The sequence below is a fragment of the Salvelinus sp. IW2-2015 genome, linkage group LG1 (genome assembly GCF_002910315.2).
Source record: "Salvelinus sp. IW2-2015 linkage group LG1, ASM291031v2, whole genome shotgun sequence".
Taxonomy (NCBI): Eukaryota; Metazoa; Chordata; class Actinopteri; order Salmoniformes; family Salmonidae; genus Salvelinus; species Salvelinus sp. IW2-2015.
The window spans coordinates 32,367,111-32,392,124 of NC_036838.1; the positions used below are offsets into that span (position 1 = coordinate 32,367,111).

General features: G+C 44.1%; 1 protein-coding gene and 1 long non-coding RNA gene across 3 annotated transcripts in view; one reads left to right on the forward strand and one right to left on the reverse strand.

The window, feature by feature from the left end:
* Positions 1-16,490, reverse strand: part of LOC139027965 (uncharacterized) — a 140,291-nt gene extending 123,801 nt beyond the window's left edge. Inside the window, exon 1 of the long non-coding RNA XR_011480091.1 lies at positions 16,268-16,490. This is a non-coding gene — a long non-coding RNA (uncharacterized lncRNA). The remainder of the gene's footprint in view (positions 1-16,267) is intronic.
* LOC111965558 (transmembrane protein 198) lies at positions 2,650-24,394 on the forward strand. Of its 2 annotated transcripts, none has more exons than XM_023989722.2 (5): positions 2,650-2,711; positions 20,473-20,737; positions 22,269-22,844; positions 23,189-23,337; positions 23,801-24,394. In XM_023989722.2, the coding sequence occupies exons 2-5, from the start codon at positions 20,596-20,598 to the stop codon at positions 23,948-23,950; spliced, it is 1,017 nt and encodes a 338-aa protein (XP_023845490.1). In that variant the 5' UTR covers positions 2,650-2,711; positions 20,473-20,595; the 3' UTR covers positions 23,951-24,394. The 2 variants fall into 2 exon arrangements, with proteins under 2 accessions (XP_023845490.1, XP_023845486.1); XM_023989718.2 differs by lacking the exon at positions 2,650-2,711 and adding an exon at positions 3,679-4,255.
* The last annotated feature ends 620 nt before the right edge of the window (positions 24,395-25,014 follow it).

The window sequence follows — 25,014 nt, forward strand, 5'->3', positions numbered from 1 at the left end:
TACTGACTATCCCCTTGTTCATTATCTCAAATGAGCAAAATAACTATTCTGTACTGTTGGCTTAATTTGTCTGTCTTTTTACTGGGTCTTACTTGCCTATCTATTTCCATAGACCATGTTGCTGTTAGGAAGGGAAGAAAGTGGGTGGGTTCAGAGGGATCCCAGTCTTTACCGTCAGGGTCTGTGGTCTCCCACCTTTCTCAGCTGTGGTGGGGGTTGTCCCTCTGGTCCTTACATCTGGAGCATGTTAGTCACTTCCTGTCGCTAGCATCCGGTCAAGCTCCTATCCCACAGATCCAGAACCGGGATGGGAGAGGCACAGGAGTGGTCTGGGTCTGTACAAACACGATGATTGTGTGTCCTGTTATAAGGACCCAGATATTAAATATTGACTGTTTTTGGGGGGGGGGGCAATGAGGGATGTAAAGAACCCATAGAGTAGCATACTAGATCAAATGAATTGTTTATTTTGATGTGTTACACTTTAGGGATGTCTAGTATTCTCTCTGGTATGCAATCGGGTTTCTGCTCAGGTTATGGCTGTGTCACTGCAACCTTAAAGGTCCTAAATGATGTCCCCATTGCCCTTGATTCTAAGCAATGTTGTGCCGCTATTTTTTATTGACTTGGCTGAAAGTTTGATACAGTAGACCATTCCATTCTTGTGGGTCAGCTAAGGAGTATTTATGTCTCTGAGGGGTCATTGGCCTGGTTTGCGAACTACCTCTCTCAAAGAGTGCAGTGTGTGAAGTCAGGACATCTGCTTTCTCAGCCACTGCCTGTCACCAAGGGAGTACACCAAGGCTTGAGCCTAGGCCCCATGCTCCTCTCAATTTACATCAACAACATAGCTCAGGCAGTAGGAAGCTCTCATCCATTTATATGTAGATGATAGTCTTGTACTCAGCTGGCCCCTCCCTGAATTTTGTGTTAAACGCTCTACAATGAAGCGTTCTTTGTGTCCAACAAGCTTTCTCTGCACTTGACCTTTGTTTTGGAGGTGTTCAAAACAAGGTTTTGTGGTTCAGTAAGAAGAATGACACCCTCCCCATCAGTGTGATTACTACCTCTTAGGGTTTAGAGCTTGAGGTAGTCACTTCATACAAGTACTTGGGAGTATGGCTAGACGGTGCACTGTCCTTCTCTCAGCACATATCCAAACTGCAGGCTAAAGTTAAATCTAGACTTGATTTCCTCTATCACTCCTGAGTGGCGTAGCGGTCTAAGGCACTGCATCTGTGTCACTACAGTCCCTGGTTCGAATCAAGGCTGTATCACATCCGGCCATGATTGGGAGTCACATTTGGCGGCGCACAATTGGCCCAGCGTCGGGTTTGGCCGGGGTAGGCTGTCAGTGTAAATAATATTTGTTTCTTAACTGACTTGCCTGGTTAAATAATACATTAAAAAATATATAATCGCTCGCTCCTCTTTCACCCTGGCTGCCAAACTAGCCCTGATTCAGATGACCATGCTAGATTACAGAGACCTAATTTATAGATCGGCAGGTAAGGGTGTTCTCGAGCGGCTAGATATTCTTTACCATTCGGCCATCAGATTTGCCACCAATGATCCTTATAGGACACATCTCTGTACTCTGTAAACTGTCCATCTCTATACCTGACGCAATACCCTCTAGTTACTACTTACTTATAAAACCCTCTTAAGCTTCACTCCCCTATATCTGTGATACCTACTGCAAGCAACCTTCATCCTCCACATACAACACCCGTTCTGCCAGTTACATTCTGTTAAAGATCCCCAAAGCACATACATTCCTGGGCCGCTCCTCTTTTCAGTTCGCTGCAGCTAGCGACTGGGACGAGCTGCAAAAAAACACTCAAACTGGACAGTTTTATATCCATCTCTACATTCAGACTCAATCATGGACACTCTTAATTACACTTGTTGCTGCTTCGTGTGATGTGTTGTCTCTACCTATTTGCACTTTGTTAGGCACAGACAACACAATGTTTGTACCATGTTTGTGCTGCTACCATGTGCTGCTGCCATGTTGTTTCTACCGTGTTGTTGTCATGTTGTGTTGCTACCATGCTGTGTTATGTGTTGCTCCCATGCGGCGGTGTTGTCTTAGGTCTCTATGTAGTGTTGTGGTGTCTCTCTTGTCATGATGTGTGTTTTGTCATACATTTTTATTTTTAATCCCAGCCCCCGTCCCCGCAGGAGGCCTTTTGCCTCTTGGCAGGCTGTCATTGTATATACAAATGTGTTCTTAATTGACTTGCCTAGTTAAATAAAGGTTTTTAAAAAGTGTGAAAGTCAACTGGTGTCTATAAGAATGTGTAAAGGTATAAAAGAGGATATTTTCAAGAAGTGGGGATGTTATCTAGCTGTTTTCTTTCTAGAAGTGTTCTGTTCCCTCATGAACTCATTTACTCTTTAAGTTTACTGAACTTCCCACCTCCCCGTGCAGTACAGAAAAGCTGTTTTATATGCAGTTCAAAGCCTTTGCACCTCCAGTCAAACAGAATGCCTTGTAAATATGAACATCAAATCCCCCTTCTTATGTACCCATATGTGTGCCATGTGTATAGGCTACAGTACAGAACACCAACCTACTGCTCCAACGTGTCGACCCACTATAGACTACGTCTGGCCATGCTGCCTGTCTGTAATGGCACTAGAACCCCAGGACTGTACAGAGCTGAAAGAGAAGAATGCAGAATGACATAGCTTCAAGACAAACCCAGGTGAAGTAAATCCAGCCACAGACCTTTATAAACATTGCAGAACAGAGAGATGAGGGTTTAATATTACAATGACGACACCTACACTACAATCAAATACTGATCACAGAATGATACTGTACTTCAGCTTCTTGAACAATACAGTACGTCATTGTCTGCAGATGTCTTGAGTTTGATGTTTTATTTAGGAAAATGTAGAAATGACTCACGGAAATGCGATGTTCTAGGTTTACTTATATTTGTCTTAAAATTGGTTGTGAATAAAGACAATTCAGTTTAAATTATATTGCGTCCTTGAACACTGCTCCCCTAAAAACAAGATGAATATATACAACCAGAGGACATTTTGGAAAGCAAAAGTTGTAAGGCTTTGTTTCAGTGGGGTGACTGATTTATAATCAGTTGGTTTTCAGACAGATTAACCCCAGGTCACGAGAAAGGGGTTAAGGGTTAGAGTCCTCAATGTAATAAAGGTACTGGTGATAAGGCTGCTATGGCCAGGTGTAGTAGGAGGGTGGTGGTGGTATAGTTTGGAACAGGGTTGAGGTTTGTCATGAAAAGTGTTACATTATCTGTTGATTTTTGATTGTTGGGAGGTGGGGTATTTTGCCAATATCTCCCTCCATCCCCCCATGTGCAAGCAGGATCCCCTGCCTGTTCCTAATTTATTGTCTTGTCGCTTACATTGTTTGTGTTCAAATCACCCAATTAGAAAATCGTCTCTATTGAAAACGTCTCTCTTACACACACAAGTGCAGTAGGCCTACTGTAAATGATTACACATTTATTATATATTATAGCCTATCTATTATCTATAATTGTTTCTATATTTTCTATAATCTATTCTCAATTATTATTATTGTTATTATTGTTGAAGACAAACTCAATCCCATCTAAGCCTAGCCTGCCTCCACCTCCCCCTTCGAGTCCCAAATTTGAATGCAACAGGCAATACCAGATGGTCTGTTGGCGTTGACTATGATGTCAAGCGTTTTCAGCTGTTGGCTGGACGTTGGAGGGGAGAGAGAGCGACTCTCTCGTGGAGAAAAATACTATTTTAAAATAAAGTAGTTTAGAGCTCGAGAGAACTAGATCCCCTTGGGTATCGATATACAGTCCACGTCACGTCAGGGAGAGGGAAGCGGTGGCGTGTAAAGGAAAAGGGGTAAAGGGAGAGACATTTGGCTCGCTGTAGCTAACTTTTTACAGACGTGACTAGCTCGCCAACTGACAGATTGTTAATACAATGCCATGGGATTTATGAATAAACATGATCAACCAAGAGCTGAAGTTCACGCAAGCTCATCCGTTGAGAGTGTAAATAACGCCCGACCGATTTAATTTTGGACACCGTTATTGAAGAATACGAGAACGTGGCTGATTCCTTTTGAATAGCCGACTTTTGTTGTAAAAACAGTGGAGGGACTTTTTTTGTGCTCCCTGTATGTGCATAGGAACCTGTTTTTCCACTGCTGCTTCGATGTTCTTTTGTTTTCCGTTGTTTTCGTGACTGACAATTCTCACGGAAACATAGCCGCTCGCAGTCGGTAAGTGTTCTTTTGTACAGCATAAATTAATTATTGTAAATTACAGCCCATTATCCTTCCACCGCAGACAATTCAATGTATCAACTTTAGGCTCCTTCAAACACCAGGAGGAATATCCAATGTAACAGAATTCTCCTGTGAAATATAACAGTGTAGTTAGTTCCTGTAGAAGAGCTTCTTCTGTTACATTGTATATTTCCCCTGCTGTTTGAATAAGTCTGCTGTGGGATGCTCATAAACTTGTTTTAGTGACTGTACACCCTTCTTAAAAGGTAACAACATGATTTTAATAATTAATTCCATAGAGTAAGTATAGGTTAAACTTGCATTTTTGTTTTATTCATTCAGTAATTTATCATATTCTTTTGATGTCACTCTCCAGTAAATTAATGTCTGGGCTCTGTCTCAAGATAATTTCAGTAGAACCTATTGGGCTATCAGACAGAAGATAACAATGTAAACAACTTGGGCAGTTAGCCTTTGTATGGAGAAAAGCCTGAAATTGATTGCTTGTTATCTTAACAACTGTTATCATGATCAGATGCGCATGCCTGATCTTATTGACCAGATAAGCATTGTTATGTATTTTCTCCTTGTTAGCTATAGTTACACCTTGCTTTTTTTGGGGGGGGTCCCTCCGTGGCAGAGGAGTCACACAGCGTCTCTAGTTACACCCCCCTCAATGCTCTCTCCCACATCCCCCAGCTTGCCCCCCCCCCCTCCCTCTACAAAAAAAGCCAGTCGACTAGCTAGGGCCAGATGGCTTTGCCTCAACCACTCTGGGAAAATGCAGAGATRGGGGCCCTTCCCAACTCCGGAGAGAGAGAGAGGCAGATCAAAGAGAGGAGGAAAGAGCAGACGGTAAATGTTGGGGTGTGTTATTTAACTCCTAGTCCTTGAAGGCCTGTAGTGTACTGTGGATGAGCTGTTTTTCCACTCTTACCTTTTAATTAGCGCTGAAGCACTCATCATCACTCTCTGGGTCCCCCAACCAGCAGCCTTGGGCTTGACCTCAGGAGGGGCCCGTCTCAGCCTCAGCCACCAGGGATGTCCTAATTCCCCAATTCTGTCTGGCTAGAAAGAAGACCCCAGATGTTCTGAACTACTTTCATTTCCTGATTGTCTACTTTCACTCACCTCCACTGATTTGAGAGTACATAGGTGAGATGTATAGCGACTGGAAATCCATCCATGGTTTTCTCCAATAGCCATTTTCACACTGGCATTTTTATCCCAGGGTATTTCCAGGGTGAACAGGTTGACAATATTTTCAACCTGCATGGCGTCAGCCCTGCTTAAGGACCAGGATTGAAACAGGGTCAGAATGGAGAGGTAAGAGGAGAGACACACTTGTCTGGCCTTATTGTAGCCCTGACTTAGTGAAGGCTATGTTATTCATCATAGTCATTGGTCAGTCAGGCCTTATTGTGGAAACTCTTCTACTGGTGGTGTCCATGTGAAGTAAAAAAGTCCTCTACTCTACTGTCTTTACTGACTGTCCACTCCACACCCCCATTATAGACCATCAGCTGTGGTAGCAGAGGTCAACCCTGCCGAGGCTCGTTTGTTCCGGCCAACAACATGAACAGTCAGAGAGTTGAAAGGTCTCAACGTTAGCTTAGCGTCTCTTCATCTGTAGGAGGATTGAGGAGGAGTGAGGGGGCGGGGAGAGGTGGTGTTTAAATAAGACTGCTGTTGCAAAGCCTGGGAAAGTGGTATACCATCAGTGAGGGGGTTGGAGAGTGCAGCATCCGAGGCACGCTCCCTGTCCTGTTGATCTGTAACGCAGTTGGATATCCTGGCCCTTTTTGTGTGGTTGGCAGTTTTTATATAGATATATATTGTACTTTTACCCCTTTTTCGCCACAATATCCAATTGGTAGTTACAGTCTTGTCTTATCGCTGCAACTCCCCTACGGACTCGGGGAGAGGCGAAGGTCGAGAGCCATGCACCTCAAGCACTGTGATGCAGTGCYTTGAACCGCTGCTCCACTCGGTAGGACCTGCTGAGTTGGCAGTTTTGAGATAATGTAGAACTGAAAGTTTGTTGAAGTTGAACTTTCCATGGTCTGACAAGCCTGTTTGGTGTTCTCAGCATCAGGCTATTTCAGGCCTGTGATTGATAGATCCTCTAACTTTTTGTTTCTTATCATGTACAGGGACCTCTCTTCATAGACGTGTTCTGGGTCTGGATATCCGCATTGTAAAATTGGTTACGGTAAAACTGGAAGTAATGACTGCACAGAGCAGACGTCCTTGAATAAGCAGACAAGGGCAGTCTCTCACATGATAATGTTTACCACCAGATGCATTTAATTGATTATAATGCCAAGTAACATTCTAAACTGTGTCTCAAGAATCCCAACACTCTCTACTCCTCAATCCGTCTCACTGTCTAGTTTCTTTGTGTCACAGACCTTCAAGTAGCTAGGTCACTGGACAAGAGCTCAGAAAAACAAGGCTAGCTCTGTTTGGAAGCGCAGGCCTTCATAGTACAGTAATATCCTGTCACTGTGCAATGACTTGATCCATGTTTCCATCCTCTGAACCCTTGACTAAAACCCAGATTAGCATTCCTACTCTGGCTGGCCACATGTCTCTGTCTCCTGCTGTTCTACCTCAGTACCTCAGAAGTGTCTGGGATTACCCCTAATTCCTGGTTTAACCCCTCCGCTTGCTCCTTTCACTTTAAACCCCTTGCAATTCAGAGAGGGGACACAGTAGTACTGTAATGTGGATTTCAGCTACTTTATCGGCTTGAGTTCTGATAGAGAAAAGCCTCAGTGATACAGTATTTAAGCTAGCAGTCGAGGCTGCAGTGTTCTTGTATGTTATCACACTATATGAAGTGTTGACTACCAGTCACAGTAGGGGAGAGTGGGGTATTTTTAGCAATTTTTTACATTCAGCATCAATGGAAATATATAGTCATCAATATAGTAATCAATGGAAACATAGTGTTCTGGTCAAACTTTATTTGGAGAGTCCGGGTTGTCTATCTGTAGATGTTCATTCTATCAACAAACTCTCTGTTGATAAGAAACTGATTGCTAAGGTTATGGTTAGGTTTAGAATAAGGGCTAGGGTAAGGGTTAAGTTTAGGGTCAGGTTAGGGCTAGGTTTAGGGTTAGTAGATAGTTGAAATGTTACTGATAGTCTGTAGAGTATCTACAGATGGACTATCCAAATAAAGTGTTATCAGTATTCTTTCTAACAAAGATATCTACATATATTACAGGATGTTGTGTATCCCTGGAAATAATCACAATTCATGTAAACGTAACAGTTTTGAAAACATAGCTTGTCTCTTGGCACAACTCACTCCGGGAATGGGGTAAGTTAAGCCACGTACACATTTCTTTACTGAATGAAATATTACCGCTACCTTTTTTAAAACCATGTCTGTCTTTATTTCCCAAACACAATTCAACAAAATCACAATTGCTTTTTTGTCTTTAAATAATTTTAAGCATCTTTTAACACAGGCTTAACACCTAACAAACACTTAGTACTTTTTAAAACACTTTTAACGTAGGCCCAGGCTCTGTTGTTACATCATACCAGGGATAATGCCTTGCATTATACCTGGGAAGAAAACGCTTCAATTTGCCATTAGCTCAACCATTGGCTCAACTTACCCCAAGGCAACCATTTTGACTATATTACCCCACACAGCTACAAGGGTGCCTTTTCATGCTAGGTTATTAAGGACCTCATATTGAAGCTGTATAGATAGAACAATCTTTAAATGATTCACTTTGGTTTAGATACAAGCATCATGAAACCTCTATAAATTAATTTGAGTTTGTGAAAATTGTTTTTTTGGACCTAACTTGCTCCACTTTTTTCATGGCTTTTTTTTCCTTCAAAGACTCCATGAAATGATGACCTCTTCCTAAAAATGTGGTCAAATTATGAATTTTGTGTATGATTTCCTAGAAACAAGGGCTGCTCAACTCTCCCCTACAATGTGTTTGTCCTAATCGAAAATAATTTTAGCAGCAGCATAGTCGTCTAATACAACGTAGTTATCAAATACGGAATGAGTTACAGTCCTGATTTTCATCATATCCCATGGTTGTTAGGCATGGCTCTACAAGCCAAGGCAATCTTTTTTTTTTTTTTACCTTTACTTGACTAGGCAACTAGAACAAATGCTTATTTTCAATGATGGCCTAGGAACAGGGGGTTAACTGCCTTGTTCAGGGGCAGAACGACAGCTCGTTGATTCGATCTTGCAACCTTCCGGTTACTAGTCCATGCTCTAACCACTAGGCTACCTGCCTCCCCAGCCAAGGCAAGCCAAAGCCTGGTTTAGGCAATATACTGCCCTGGAGTAGCCTATACTCTACTGTACTTGACTGTGTTGGTCCTGCACTGGCAGAGTGTATTTATACACTTGACCACACTAGGATCTCCCACAAACGAGCCTCTACAGTTAAGAAAGCCTGGAAATAGAGTCTATGTTGAACCTTGTTGGCAGGAGGAGATGCTTGTTGTGGGTTAGGCCGGGAGATGGACAGAGTCTCGTTCTGTAGCGTTAGCCTAGGAGGGGCGGTGGAGAAGTATTTGGGTTTGGAAGAGACCTGTTGTCTCATTAACCCAGCCGTGTACCTAAAAGAGGGGTAGCGCAGGTTTTTGGAGTTCCACTCACACCCATTCATAGACTCAAAGTATTGGGTGATGTTGTTTTCTTTTGTCTAAGAGGATGCCAGAGAAACTTTGTAGTGTACACAAAGGAGGGGTTATGGGAGATATTTTAGGACGGTGAGAGACCATAAGGAGGTACAATTATACCCTGGCACCAGACAGACAGACGTTGGGTGGAATAAAAGAGCAGTTCTGCGCTGCTGTAAATGACAGAGCTGACCTGGAAGTGGCAGAGACCAGAGATACAGAGACGCTGTGTGGGATAGTGAACCCTTCAAGGCCCATCACTCCTCCCCACTCCACGCTACAGTAGATAGTCTAGCTGTTACCGCAAGTAATATGTACACTGAGTGTACAAAACATAAGGAACACCTGCTCTTTTCATGAGATAGACTGTCCAGGTGAATCAAGGTGAAAGCTATGATCCTTATTGATGTTGCCTGTCAAATCCACTTCAATCGGTGTAGATGAAGGGGAGGAAACAGGTTAAAGAAGGATTTTTAAGCCTTGAGACTATTGAGACATGGATTGTGTATGTGTGCCATTCAGAGGGTGAATGGGCAAGACAAAATATTTAAGTGCCTTTGAGCGGGGTGTGGTAGTATGTGCCAGGCACACTGGTTTGAGTGTGTCAAGAACCGAAACGCTGCTGTTTTTTTCATGCTCAACAGTTTCCCATGTGAATCAAGAATGGTCCACCAACCAAAGGACATCCAGCCAATTTGACACAACTGTGGAAGGTATTGGAGTCAACATGGGCCAGCATCCCTGTGGAACACTTTTGACACCTTGTAGAGTCCATGCCCCAACAAATTGAGGCTGTTCTGAGAGCAAAAGGAGTTGCAACTCAGTATCATTTTGATTAAACTCTCAACTCAGATACATTTATACAAGGACCATTCAACTGTTACTTACAGATAGTAGCTTAACTTAGCAGGCTAACATTTACAGTGCCGTTAGATTTGAACATTACCTCAGCAGAATGTTGTGGACTTGTCCAGACCCTTGACAGCTAAAGAGATGAGTTCCACGAATATATGCAATATTTGAGATGAGCTATTACAGTTTAACATTCAAACCTGGGTCTCCCGAGTGGCGCAGTGGTCTGTGCCACTAGAGCTGTGCCACTAGAGAATCTGGGTTTGAGTCCAGGCTCTGTCACAGCCGGCCGTGACCTGGAGACCCATGGGGCGACACACAATTGGCCCAGCGTCGTCCGGGTTAAGGGAGGGTTTGGCTGGTAGGGATGTTCTTGTCCCATCGTGCACTAGCGACTCCTGTGGCGGGGCGGGCGCAGTGCCTGCTGACACGGTCGCCAGGTGCACGTGTTTCCTCCGACGCATTGGTACGGCTGGCTTCCGGGTTAAGTGGGCATGGTGTCAAGAAGCAGTGTGGCTTGGTTGGGTTGTGTTTCGGAGGACGCACGGCTCTCGACCTTCGCCTCTCCCGAGTCCATACGGGAGTTGCCGCGACGAGACAAGACTGTAACTACCAATTGGATACGATAAAAAAGGGGTACATTTTTTTTTGCCGTAAAAACATTCAAACCTGACTGACCTCAACATTTAGGTGAATATTTTCCACTTGCTGTGGCTAGACATCCACTCAGTGGTTTTTGTGTTCATAGTGACTCCCTCGTACTCCATCTAATCTGGCCTTGTAATGACTCTCTATATCATTATGTCTTAAATCCTTTCTAGTCTCGTGGCTATAAACTGTGTGACGTGTAGACCTAATTCTTATGTTGGATGTTTGCTCTCACAAAGACCCCACATCACCCTTTTACTTTAATGATAAGTACACTACATTTACTATCCAAATAATCAGATATTGTTATTATAGCCTATTCCACTTGTAGGCTATTTAACAACTGATTGGAAATATAATGGAGATGGAGGGAATATCTGGCTCTGAACTACATTCACATTGCCAGTCTGTAGAAAAATGCTTCCCAGTTTGTATAAACATGGAATTCTTGATGCGCATGGGTGGGGATAATTAGAATGTGTGGATTGGAGCTTGTATATTTTGTGGGTGTGTGGGTGTGGGTGTGTGTGTATGTGTGTGCGCGCGTGCCTGTGCCTTGAATCTCCAAGTCTGTCTGGGTGTTAGTGGGAGTTGTGTTGAAACGTGCGTGGAAGTAGGGGTGTGCCTACTTGTGTGTCCGCTTATATCATACACACGTGACTCTGCCTCTCGAAAAGGCCTCTCATTGTTTCTCTGTTACTCCACTTACTGTACGCTTTTTCCCTTTTTTATAAGGAGCTCTCTACAATCAGAGTTGAAAGGCCTTCATTGTCCGGACTTTTCTCAAAGGCAAGCGTGGAGTGGAAGGGCTTGATGGAGAATAGGAACTCTCTCTGAGCCTGTTAAACTATTTGAATATTTAAAGGGCTATACAGTATGTTAGACTGTGTTAGACCATGTGTTAAACAGTGGGTTTCCTGGGAACTCATTCAGACATAATATAAAAGATGTGTACACCATCGGAGACAGTTTTCACAGGTACTGGCTTGTCTGGCAAGTGAAGAAATGTATAGGCTACATAGGAGTCTGAAAGTAGATACATTTTAATTATATGTAGTTCTGTTCTTGTTTATTCATGTTCTGTATTAGGTCATGTTTTATGTTTTTGTTTGAACCCCAGGAAGAGTAGCTGCTGCTTTCGCAACAGCTAATGGGGATCCTAATAAAATACCAAATGGTTTGGGGGGTTGGATAGTGATGTATGATATTTTATGATGACTTTACAGAGGTTTGATATTTTGTAACATCTGCACATGTTTGAAAGGTCAGTGTGTATGGTCTTAGAGTGCATGTCAGTGTTAGGCCTTGTTGTAAACTTACTGCCCCTCAAATCACTTTCTATACATTCTCACTCTGTAATTACTACTTTCTGAAGGGTTTACAGCCTACATTCTCTCGCTCTCTCTCTCTCTCGCTCTCTCTCGCTCTCTCTCGCTCTCTCTCTCTCTCTCTCGCTCTCTCTCTCTCTCTCTCGCTCTCTCTCGCTCTCTCGCTCTCTCGCTCTCTCGCTCTCTCGCTCTCTCTCTCTCGCTCTCTCTCGCTCTTTGGAGAGCACTGTAGGGTCCAGAAAACAGTGGGGACATTCATGGGGAGAGCTCTCGGCCAAGCCTGGCTGAATGGAGGCATGTAGGAAGGGGTGCCACGGTGCCAAAATCACTGCAAGGCTCCCCTCTGCCTCATTTACTCTTGAGGAACAAAGTGTTGTTTGAGAGGGACTGGTCAGAGATTTAGAGAGAAGAGAGAGACCGAGACAGTCTGAGAGAGAATGATGGCGAGCTCTGGCTTTATCACCAACTTCAGAAAAAACTAGTCTGAATGCGAGGATGTGAAAGGAGGTCTTTAGGACTAGTAGGTCATTCATTCCATTCTCGTTTCATGTTCAGATGAATAATTTCCTTCCTTAGTCAGCGTGGATGAGTAAAGGTTATCATAGATCTGTGGTTTACCACTCATGATACATTTTTGGGGGGAGAAAATTCACTTAATAACTTGTAACCTTGGTATTTATGTTTCTCCTCAATACAACATAGTGTCCATTCTTTGCCTTATAAGAGATAAAAGCGAAGCTGTTTGTGGCTGTCTCTCAGTAGACCACTGTCAAACACTGTCAGATCTCATGTGGAGTGCATCTCCTTTTCTCCTTGTTTTGGAGATGGAATGATGAACGAGTCTTGTCCCTTCATTTCCTGTCAAATGAGCTCCAGACTGGAACAGCCTGATTAAAAAATGGGATTTTCATGTTTTCCTTCTCTGCTCAAAACAGCCATTCACTTGTCAGGACTGCCTCTAGCATTCCTCAAGAACGACAAGATCAATTTAGCCATGACAAGGTCTATTTTGTGCAGCAATTTGACTTTATAAGAACAAAATGGAAGAGGTCTTGGTGCATCATAGATCAACATGTCTTTCATTACTGGATTTGATTTGATTATAAATAATTAGTGACCAGGTTTCAACATGAAAGTAAAGGATCAGACAGGTCAGTGAGAGGGGTTATTCAAATTCAGGAGAATTTGTTAATCTACCCAGCGAGTGTATTTGACCTATTTGACCACAAGTTGTGTTCAAGTTGCGAGCCAGAGAGCATTCTCTCATTGTTTCTGCCACTAGGCTGTGAATGTTGATATCAAAGCGTGTCTCAGACATTAGAGCATGAGTGAGTGCATCTGGATCCATGAATGAAAGGCCCATATAAACACAATCATTATTATCAGTTCCGAGATAATTTTGAACATGTGGAGTGTTTTATTTGAATTGTTTAGAGCTGATAACTGACAAAAACAAATGCAGCTGAACCCATGGTCAACGTGTTGTTATAGCCAAGGCATTCAAAACACTATCACAGAACTACTATGGGTCTACTACTACTACTACGAGTCTGTTATGTTGTGATCCTATTGGAGCTATACCCTATAACCTATTGGATCCACGTTTCTAAACAGCTTCTATCCCCTGGCCGTGGCTAACAACTACTGCTCTCCCTCTCCCACAGACTATCCACACTTGACTTTATGTCCATCCACAGGTCTTTACCCACTCAGACACAACCTACGCTGCTGCTAAAGTGATTATTGATTACATTTATTTCTCCATTACGCTGCTTGCTGCCCATTGATTATTGATTGCCAATAACATTATTTATCCTGCTACTGGTCACAATTACTCCTGTTTACATGTATATACAGTATTACCATTAGTATATTATAGAGGAAAAAAGGTGCTATCTAGAACCTAAAAGGGTTCTTCGGCTGTCCCTGTAGTAGAACCCTTTAAAGAACCCGTTCCACAGAGAGTTATAAGTCGAACCCAAAAGAGTTATCTCTTTTGTCGAAGAACCCTTTTGGAACCCTTTTTTCTTAGTGTATCATACGTTTTTATATATTCCTGCTACTAGTCACTTTTCAGCCCTGTTTACATGTAAATCCTACTACCAGTTAGGGCTGGGCGATTTATCGAATCAATGAATTAATATTTTAGAGGAGTATTCCAAATGCCTTTATGGTAAGAATTTAGTTATATACATTTATAATTTTTAAATAAGTAAAAAAGCGTTTATGTCCGCTTGTTCTCTATTTAGGCTTGTCTCCTTCGCCCCTTCTGCTGTGACTGTGCACCTTCCCATTTACACACACACACACACACACACACAACCCCAGCCCTGCCAACAACAAAGATGAGAGATCACTTCTTCCTCTCTGACAAGCGGTCATATGGACACTGAAAGACATTAAAACATTATTTTACTGTAATAGAGGAGAAGTTAACCTTTCTAACGATACCCTTTTTATGTCTCAACTCCTGAAATTACGCACCGAGCAGACTTCTAAAACAGCAGTATCAATGAACATTGATTCTGGAAAAGGAATGCTCAGTTTATCACCTAGCGCCAGCAGCATTTTAGCCAAAGACTAGCATTTTAGTCTGTGTTTTATACATGTGCTATAAGCATAAAACACAMTTATCTAAGTAATTGTCAACTYGTTCTCCTGAGAAATAAGGTAGGCCACTTGATTTCAGCATCTGAAAAAGGTGGACAGGCATGCTGTTCAAACAGTTGGAGACACACAGAAGGGTGAAATATAAAGATTCGCTGGCTACTCACTAGCAGGGGGCTTGTGTTTGAGAGATTGTTTATGAGTCCTGTGTTATTTTTCTATAGTGTCTGCTACCAGAAGTTAGTCATTATTAGTGGATGTGCATTGTGCGTGGGTCTGGTTACATTTGTAACAAAAATAACATTTTCATAGACAGACTTGAAAGCCAGATCAGGGATTATTGGTTGTGGCCTAGGTATAATTTCACAAGCCCTGAATTCATGAGATTATTGCTGACTGTTTGAAATTCAGTGAATTTGACCTTTAATTGTACAACAAGACTTATTTAGAGAAAACATTATCAAAAATCTAGATACTGTATATATCGGGAATCGCCCATAAGTTAGAATTTTTTAAAGTTAAGACTGAACCAAGTGCGCTTCAGTCAAAACATTGTAAACATTTAAAAGTGTCTTTGGCCCTACTATCAGTCACTTTTTATGTATAAACCCACCTCAACCACTCCAGTAACCCTGCACATTGAATAAGGTACTGGCACTGACCTGTATATACTTGCATTCTCATGTTTCTTTAACTCACATTGTAGTTCTTGTGTGGTTTTTATTTGAATTGTAATGTTTTATTCTATTTTCTATTATTATTATCACTGCATTGTTGGGAAAGAGCTCTCAAGGTAATCATTTCACTGTACTGTTTTACGGCGAATAAACTTTGAAACGTGAAACTAGATTTAACTAGTCAGATAATCAGTGTTGGTGTTGATGCTCCAGCCTCCAAATCCAACTCTGCTCTTCCTGCTCTGCTTCCTTCCCTCAGGGAAGGGTCACCTCCAAAACAGCCCTGCCACTGATCTCCACTTCCTCTTCTGGGCCACAGCTTCCTGCCAATGAGAAAGCAGAGGGGGAAGTGGGGTTAGGGGTCAGAGGTTTGAGGTTAAAGTTTCCGGCCTTGTGGCTGGAGGGTCAGGAAACCCAATAACCTAGTGTGRAAACATATGCATGTATCTATGTTATTTGTTCTTATAGTTCGCTTTAGGAGGCAGCCATGGTCAGGACAATATTCCAACCATGTCAACAAGTGTGCATGAATCCACGCATGTTTCTCTTAGGCAACCACAGTTGGTACAAGATGGACGCCATGAAGTGTGTTGCTCCCATCATGTCCAGACTGTTCTCCAGTCTCCACTGCCAGTCTTTGGGCAGGACACGGTGGGCACGGTTTTTGGCATTAGTGGTCATGRAGGATTATGTTTATAGCTGCAGCTGTAAAGGGGGGTAGCTGTAAACCCACGGGCATCATGCCCAGTCAAGGGGAGACCATGGCACATGGCACAGTCACACATGTGCCAACCTGTGCCCCAAAACAGATGGCCTCTAACGTTGAATTCTCAGCTGCCCCCTGCCTTAAAGCCAGAGCACCTTGGAATCCCTGACCTTTCTCACACCCCAGCAACGCCCTCAGTGGTTAATTAAACACACCCAATTAGCTATGTGGGGAACCCGGGCATGGTCTTGTCTGTCTCTCAGCTGTTGTGGCTTGAGCTAACCCCGTCCCACCCTCTGTCCCTCCCTTCCTGGTGTTTGTCAGACAACATTGTAAAGTAATTTGTTCCAAGGTTATTTTATACCAACATGCTCAGTCATCTATACGTGTGACTGTGAGGCTTACCACTAAAACATTTGCTTTTTGTTTATCTCTGTATACTTTTTTAAAAACTAGGCAAGTCAGTTAAGAACAAATTCTTATTTACAATGACAGCCTACCCCGGCCAACCCCTAACGACGCTGGGCCAATTGTGCACCGCCCTATGGGACTCCAAATCACGGCCGGTTGTGATACAGCCTGGAATCAAACCAGGGTCTATAGTGACGTCTCTAGCACTGAGATGCAGTGCCTCGGGAGCCCGTTGTCATGACAACACCGAGAAATGTTATATTGTAATGAGGTCATTCAATATATACTTCATCAAAATGTATCGAAGAGAGTATTTCTCAACTTCTACTTCTGCGCCTTGGCCCCCAAGAGCTCCAAGACTAGACATGGAGCCACGTCACTTCCTCCTTATTTTGTGAGAATGGGTGACAATATCAGCATTCCGGACAGTTACCAGCTAGACCCCATCTACTCCCTTCATCCTTCAACCACCCACATGCTCAATGGCAAACACACACACACACACGTACGTACACACACACGTACGTACACACACACGTACGTACACACACACACACACACACACACCGCCTCCTTTCCCTTGGTTGCCTCCATCTCTATGTTGTATGCCCCGCTCTCCCAGCATGCTTTGCTGTGTGTGCCAGTAGAGGTCACGGCTGGGGTCTTAGAGCCTTTGTGCCGCCCCATAATGGCTCCATTATCCCTGAGCGGCATGGACTCCAGGCCTCTCCAGGCCTCTCACACTGGCCACCATTGTGACTCACACAGGGACAATTTGGGGACAGACACACGGACGTGGGAAAGAGTTGGTGTGTGTGTGAATACGAACGTGTGAGGGAATTTGTGAGTGTGTGTATGGTCAGATGCACAAGTCGTTTGTCTTGATGGATTACCCACAACAATCACTTTTTGTGACCAGTTATCTCAGTCTCCCCTTGCGTTTAAAACCGTCTCCTACTGTATTCCTTGTTTTGGTCCAGCTGAGAACAGCTTTCCACGTGTTTGATTTGAGTTGAGTGGAGTCTAGTGGTTAGAGCGTTGGGCCAGTAACCAAAAGGTTGCTAGTTTGAATCCACAACCCGACTAGGTGAAACATCTGTCAATATGCCGTTGAGCAAGGCACTTAACCCTAATTGCTCCAGGGTCGCAGTCAATAATGGCTGGTCCCTGGCCGTGACCCTACTCCCTGAGGGTGTTTTGACCTTTTTGGACTATAATCAGATATGGAGATGAAAATCTTTCATAGTTTGCAAAAGTTCTATCTTTTGAYTTGTGCACAATCAGTGGATGTTTGTTTCGGCTTTATAGTACCATTTCATGGTATAGCATTTAAACCTGGACTAGGGCAGGTTTAAGGTAATGCCACGAAATCTATACGTATCGCCATAACTGAACATGATGAAAGAGAAGTCCATAATAGCCTCAAGATGAAAWGCCCTCATGCTTCACAATATGGGCGAGACTGCACAGCACATTATTTGCTGAACATATTCTCTGTATCATATTTCTGTCTCACTCTAAAGCGTTCATAATACTGTCCACACCCTCTCAGGAGTGCCACAGACACAGCAGACCAGTGGGACTGTGGAACTCTCAGCTGGCCAGATCATTTGTCTTTCCTTTTCCTCTGGCCTTTAGAAAACAAGTGAGACAGAACAGATAGGACTATCTGGCAGAGACCGAGAGGCAGACACGTGAATGCAGCAAGAACTCTCCCTCCAGCTCTGGAAAAAGAGAAGGGACAAGAGAGCTGGGACCTCATTCTTTCCATGTCAAGTCATGGCCAGGTCATAATGTATAGCCATGTGTCTCAGAGACAGAGGGAGAAGGAAGGAGGAGTTTAAAAGTAAAAGGAACATTTGGGAGAATGGAGGGAGGGAGATGGTGACACAGAAGACAGATGAGGGGAAAGAGGGGGGAGACTGAGAAGTGAGAGAGCAGATGAGGAGAGCAGGCAGCCAGCTGCGTGACTGTTTTTTGTCCTGAGCCTGAGAACGTGAGTTTGCTGTAATCGGATCGGAACTGGGGTGAGATCATAAAGAAGGCCAGGCAGCAGCCCCAGAGAGAGCGGCCCACCCTCAGCCATGAGACCCTACACCTCCTCCCCAATCCCCCGCAACAGGCAGACTGAGAGGGGGGTTGGGGCTGCCTGATTAACCCCTCACTAGCACCACTCGATGTCTGTAGCCCCACTTTTAATTAAGTAATTTACTTTCACCCAGACATTTTTACTACATAGCCTAGTTTAAATGTATGACACTGACACCTCAAGCCCAATTTAGGAGAGTTGTAGATAAACAATGTAAACAACGTCGACCCCATTAAACTTGAGTGGGTATTTGGTGCTGATATGATATCAGTGCTGAATATGCTCACAGAAAATGGGTCAAGTGTATGCTAAATTGGATGGTGTTAAATAGATGCCAAACTTGAGTGGACACTGGACATCTGCTGCTATGTAGATTATAATTGTCATAATTACATGCAGTAGATCAGACAAACACACAGCAATGCCGGTACTCTGCAAAAAGCTATTCTATAAGATGTGCCGATAGTCATTACTGATGTATTTATTTTGGTACTTTTGGGGGGGGGGGTTCAGCAAGGTACTAAAGGAAGTCCCTGGAGTATTTGGCTGTTCATGTTTATGTGATTCAACCAGACTGTAGTCATGGCAACGGGGTGTATGTGTGCTTGTATACAGTACTGTGTGTTATCATGGGAGGCTAGCAGAGTGTCTGGCAGGCCCCAAATGCATAGTCACCAGGGAGAAGTCACAGTTGGCCGGCAGATTTCACACTTCTCCTGAAGCCTCGAAGAACAGCGGTCTGAAGTGGGGGTGAGGAGAAGTTTTTTTTTGGAGTGCTCCACATGCAACATGTTAAACTTTTGAGTCATTCAGCATGAATGGAGTCCCGCTGCAACTAACCACTATAATCTCTGTTTTGTGGGTAAGGTCTTCTAAGGCGGTATTTGTAGGTTTGCAAAGTTACGTTGAGAGGTCTGCTCTGTTCTCTTTGCCGTTTCTCTTTCTCTAGTCCTAACAGAGAGTCCTAACAAAAAAGTAGCGGTCACTTTAACGCATTGTGATGCTYTGTGATGATCTACACTAYATGGCCAAAAGTATATGGACACCTGCTTGTCRAACATCTCATTCCAAAATCATGGCCATTTGTATGGAGTTGGTCCCCCCTTTGCTGCTATAACAGCCTCCACTCTTCTGAGAAGGCTTTCCACTAGATGTTGGAACACTGCTGCGGGGACTTGCTTCCATTCAGCCACGAGCATTAGTGAGGTTGAGCACTGATGTTGGGCGATTAGGCCTGGCTCACAGCCGGCATTCCAATTCATCCCAAASGTGTTCTTCCGCACTGATCTTGATATCTGTGTGRACATCACCTTGTGCCCAGGGGCATTGTCATTCTGAAACAGGAAAGGGCCTTCCCCAAACTGTTGCCACAAATTTGGAAGCACGGAATCATCTTGAATATCATTGTATGCTGTAGCATTAAGATTTCCCTTCACTGGAACTAAGGGGCCTAGCCCGAACCATGAAACACAATCCCAGACCATTATTCCTCCTCCACCAAACTTTACAGTTGGCATTATGCATTGGGACAGGTAGCGTTCTCCTGGCATCCACCAAACCCAGATTCGTCCGTCGGATTGCAAGATGGTGAAGCGTGATTCATCACTCCAGAAAACGCATTTCTATGCTCCAGAGTCCAATGGCGGAAAGCTTTACACCACTCCAGCAGACGCATGGTGATCTTAGGCTTGTGTGTAGCTGCTTGGCCATGGAAACCCATTTCATGAAGCTCCCGACAAACAGTTATTGTGCTGACTTTACTTCCAGGAGCAGTTTGGAACTCGGTARTGAGTGTTGCAACCGAGGACAGAAGATTTTTACGCGCTACGTTCTTCAGGACTTGGCGGTCCTTTTCTGTAAGCTTGTGTGGCCTACCACTTCACAGCTGAGCTGTTGTTGCTCCTAGATGTCTCCACTTCACAATAACAGCACTTACAGTTGACCAGGGCAGCTCTATCAGGGCAGAAATTTGACGAACTGACTTGTTGGAAAGGTGGCATCCTATGACGTTGCCACGTTGAAAGTCACTGAGGTCTTCAGTAAGGACATTCTACTGCTAATGTTTGTCTATGGAGATTGTGTGGCTGTGTGCTTGATTTTATACACCTGTCAGCAACGGGTGTGTCTGAAATAGCCGAATCCACTAATTTGAAGGTGTGCCCACATACTTTTGTGTATATATAGTGTATGATTTAATCCGAATTTTCTCTTTCATTTTACAGGCACACAAGCTGTTCTGATGGACTCCAGATAACAGCATCACTCCTCATCCTCCAGTCCCAACCTTTAACCCCCAACTCCTCCTTGTCTCCTTGGTGGTCTGGTTGGTCTGTTGGAGCCCCAGGATGACAGACCCTAATGGGTCTGTGGGAGAGGGCTTGGCCGAGGTGGATGCCTGCAGCCTGGAGATCGAGAGGCAGTATGAGGTCATCCCTACCGTCATCTGCTCCATGTGCTGCCTGTTCGGCATCATCTACTGCTTCTTCGGTAAGGTCACCACGGCGTCAAGGCATACCTCAATAACGTCACGTCAACGAGTACACTTAAACTTCAATAACACGGGCTGCATCCCACATGGCACACTATTCCCTATATATTGCACAACTTTTGACAAAGGACTGATCGAAAGTAGTGCACTATGTAGGGAATAGGGTGCCATATGGGGCAGAACCAAAATGACAGAGCATGGGAATGTGTAATCAGACGTATCATATGTCTGTTAATGTGTTATATAGAAAATGTACAACCAAACATCATGTCCCTAGGTTACCTTATACCAATGTTCCCCAAGGTACACTAGAAAATGACATGATGTGGGCTACATGATACAGGGAACATGTACTTTCTATCCAGACATACTGTGTCATGTGTCTATTGTTCTGTATGCTTCGGTAAAGTCTTTAATACAGTCCCGCACTGACAACATTGCTAATCATGCATCACCTCCACATGTCATCATTCCTCAAGGCAAAACCCCCCATTTTGTCTTTCAAATTGGTACGTAACTGATTAGAGAGAAATGAAAGACATCTGGCCATTTGGTACCTAATGACAGCATTTCCCAGACTAATGTGATGGTGTAGTGTGTGTTAATCACACTGAGCAATCCCTCACACCCAGATGAGAACCATTACCCAGAGAGAGAGGGCTCCACCCTCAGCCAAGCAGCCGCCACAATCTATGGGTGGGCGTCATTTTTCTCACCAAATCCCCCATCATCACCCCAATTAGCCTCAACACCACCACCTCTCTTATTAGTTTTAATTGTAGGGTCATTTATACGGAATTACATTGCTTACAGTTGATATTCTCTCATTTATACAGTTGGATAGTTGTTGCTGTGTCCTAGCCTCAGCAATTGAACTTTAACTTAATGTCCTAATTTATCACCTGCATATTTCCTTACTGTTAGTTAGATTTCTCAAGCTGTTTAATCTTTCCCATTGAAGTGAATTAAAACCTTTAACTGCAGTGGGCTAATTCTTGGTCACACAGAGTGTTTCTTGGTAGTCTTAAACAAATCTACTTTGAAACAAAAGTATACACCTCACACACATGGTTATGGGGTGGCAGGTAGCCTAGTGATTAGAGCGTTGAGCCAGTAACCATCGACTCCTCGAGCTGATAAGGTAAAAATCTGTCGTTCTGCCCCTGAACAAGGCATAACCCACKGTTCCCCGGTAGGCCATCATTGTAAATAAGAATTTGTTCTTAACTGACTTGCCTAGTTWAAAAAATGGGCTTAAAAAAGAAGAAACCTGTACCATGTCAGATATAGAGCTGAAGTGTATTACATTTTAAGTTTGCATCACAATATTACACTTTATATACATCACAGAAGACTGAAATATTTAAAAAATAGTTTGACATAGAAACGTTTTTTTTTTAAACATAATGTTTATTAATTATGAAAGGGCTACATAAGTATTATTTCATTTTCTTCCACCTCTATTCACCTCTCTACCCTTCTCCTCTCTCCCTCACTATTCTCTCTCCACTCTCTCCTTTCCTCTCACAGGCTACCGCTGCTTCAAAGCTGTCATGTTCCTGTCGGGCCTGATGTTTGGCTCAGTCATCATCTTTCTGCTGTGCCACAAGGAGCGGGTGCTGGACACCCAGCTGAGCGTGGAGGCCTCGGCGGGTATTGGCCTGGGCATCGGCCTGCTGTGTGGCCTGGTCACCATGCTGGTGCGCTCCGTGGGCCTCTTCATGACAGGCCTCCTTCTGGGCCTGCTGCTCGCCCTCGCCGCCCTTCTGGTCACCCACCAGTTCTCCACCCCCACCACCGTCTGGGTGCCCCTGGGGGCACTGCTGGGCACGGGCATGCTGTTCGCCGTGCTCACCCTGCAGTGGCAGAAGCTCTTCACCGTATTGTCTACGTCCGTGTTCGGGGCAGCCATCATGACGGTGTGCGCCGACTACTTTGTGGAGATGCTGGCGCTTGCCAGCCACGTGTACGAGTGCCTGAGACTTTCGCCACCGCCGCCGCTCTGCTGGTACAGCTGGGTGATCCTGGGAATCTGGCCGACACTCAGCTTTATGGGGGTGCTGGTGCAGTGGAAGCTGACGGCTGAAGGCTTCTCACACACTGAGGGTAAGCATCATAGAATTCCATATAGAAGCTGATTTATAGGATCTCTGTGGAAAGAATGAGAGGTAGAGGACACCTTTTGTAGAGTATGATGCATCTGTTTATCTCAATATGGAGTATGGGTTCTATTAACTGCTACAAGGGTTTCATGGTTTTAGAGAACATTCTTATGACATTTCAAATAAAACAGGGTTTATATTACATTTTGGGTAAATAAGAATTTCTCATGTGCTCTGCCAAATTACTAGAAATTACTGTGAGTTAACACGTCCCTCTCTTTCTCMCTCTCTTGCTCTCTCCTGTCTCTCTCTCTACCTCTCCCTTTCCCTCTCTCTTTCTCCTCTCAGTCATCATCAGCAGGAGGCAGAAGCGGGTCCAGTTGATGCGGATCAGGCAGAAAGATGCCAAGAAGCGGCAGCAGAGCGGTGGACAAGAGGGCACTTACCGTCGCAAGCCTACCCCCATCAAACGCTACGCAGGAGACCTGCTGGCACCGGTCAGTCCCGCACACACACATAGAAACACACACACACACACACATAGAAACACACAGCATATGTTTTACTATCCTTGTGGGGACCTAAAATGTATTTCCATTCAAAGTCCTATTTTACCTAACCCTAAACTTAATTAACCCTAACCCTAAACATGATCCTTAACCCATCACCCTTATTATAAACCTTATTCTAACCCTAATTCTAACCCTAACTCCTAAGCCTAAAATAGCCTCTGTCTTCGTGGGGACCTGAGAAATGTTCCTTGATTTACTATGCTTGTGGGATAGTCTCACACACACACACACACACACACACACACACCACACACCACACACCACACACCACACACCACACACACACACAACTATTGTATTTTAATTCCAATGTGTAGAACCCATTCCTAGGTTGATTCTGATTATGTTCCCTCTCTCCTCCCCCTCTCTCCTGTATTCCTTCTCTCAGAGTTACCTGCAGAGTCTGAGGGACAGACAGATGGGCACAGGCAACTCGCTCAGCAGCCTGGGCACTGCCAACCACACCATGATTGACTTTGACTACGAGACTGGCTCCACCGTGCCCCTCACCGCCACTACACCAGTCATCAGGGTCTGATGCACTGAGGGACAAGCAGGAGACCAACCACTTGTTTCTTGTCCCTCCTCCACAGTCCTCCTCCCCTACAGACTGCTATTTTAGGGCCTCGGCTCTTATTTAGGCAATGTTCGAGTCTATTGAATAGTGAATCTACCTTCCATTGAGCTGGAATAGGGCCTTGAATGCTGTCCAAGTGAAGATCAATGCACTAATAGTTCCTAGCACAACTCCAGTGTAACTCAGCCTATCATTGTTGGACGTTTGGAATGGCCGACTTGAGAGTGATGGAATGGTTCCTCTGTCTGTGAGCTGTTCCCTGAGAGCTGTTGGGAGGGACGTTTGGCCTCCTGTTTGTGCTGTAACCACTCTGTGTCAATAGACTGTGCCTGTGTGGCCTCTCCCTGTGTTACTGCTCTGAGCGTGGGAGGTCCATGTGAAAAGTTGGAAGGCCACTGAAGAGGGAGGGAGGGAGGGAGGGAGGGAGGAGGGAGGGAGGGAGGGAGGGAGGGAGGGAGGGAGGGAGGGAGGGCATAAATAATCTCATCTGACTTCTTAGGTCATATACTTTTTTTGGTGCCATTATGATTGATTGATTATATATGGGAAAAATCACTTGACTGATGAAAACAGACTATTTTTGCTGTTCAGGAACCAATAATGGGGATGGAAATGGCTATGAATAGCACGAGAGCTACCTCCTCGAGTAATATCAACTTTTACAATTGGAGTTATCTGTGATTTAATGACTTGAAAGTAACCAGTGGCATGTAACTTCTGGTCACCTGACTTCCTCAAAGAATAGGAGAGCAGCTGTTGTTGAGGATGCACTGTGACTGGACAAAGAAGAGGACAAGTCAAGACACATTTCTCTGATCTGTGTTTGTTGTCTGTGCGAGTGTGTGTGCGTTTGTAATGTTATGGTGTGTGTTGATGTTTACTTGTCCCTTTTTGTAAGTAACTGCCTGTATAGTTGGGTGTAGAAGATTCAGGTCCAGAGAGATACACGGCAGCCATTTTGTGCCTAAATACATTGAAGATTATTACATTGGCAACTGTTACAAGTGAAATGTAAGTTTTTTTTC

Excerpts from the sequence above, each read along its gene's own strand:
- LOC111965558 (XM_023989722.2), top strand. The coding sequence starts at position 20,596 with ATGACAGACCCTAATGGGTCTGTGGGAGAGGGCTTGGCCGAGGTGGAT. Across the intron at positions 20,738-22,268 it reads CATCATCTACTGCTTCTTCG|GCTACCGCTGCTTCAAAGCT; the intron begins GTAAGGTCACCA and ends TTCCTCTCACAG. Across the intron at positions 22,845-23,188 it reads AGGCTTCTCACACACTGAGG|TCATCATCAGCAGGAGGCAG; the intron begins GTAAGCATCATA and ends TTCTCCTCTCAG.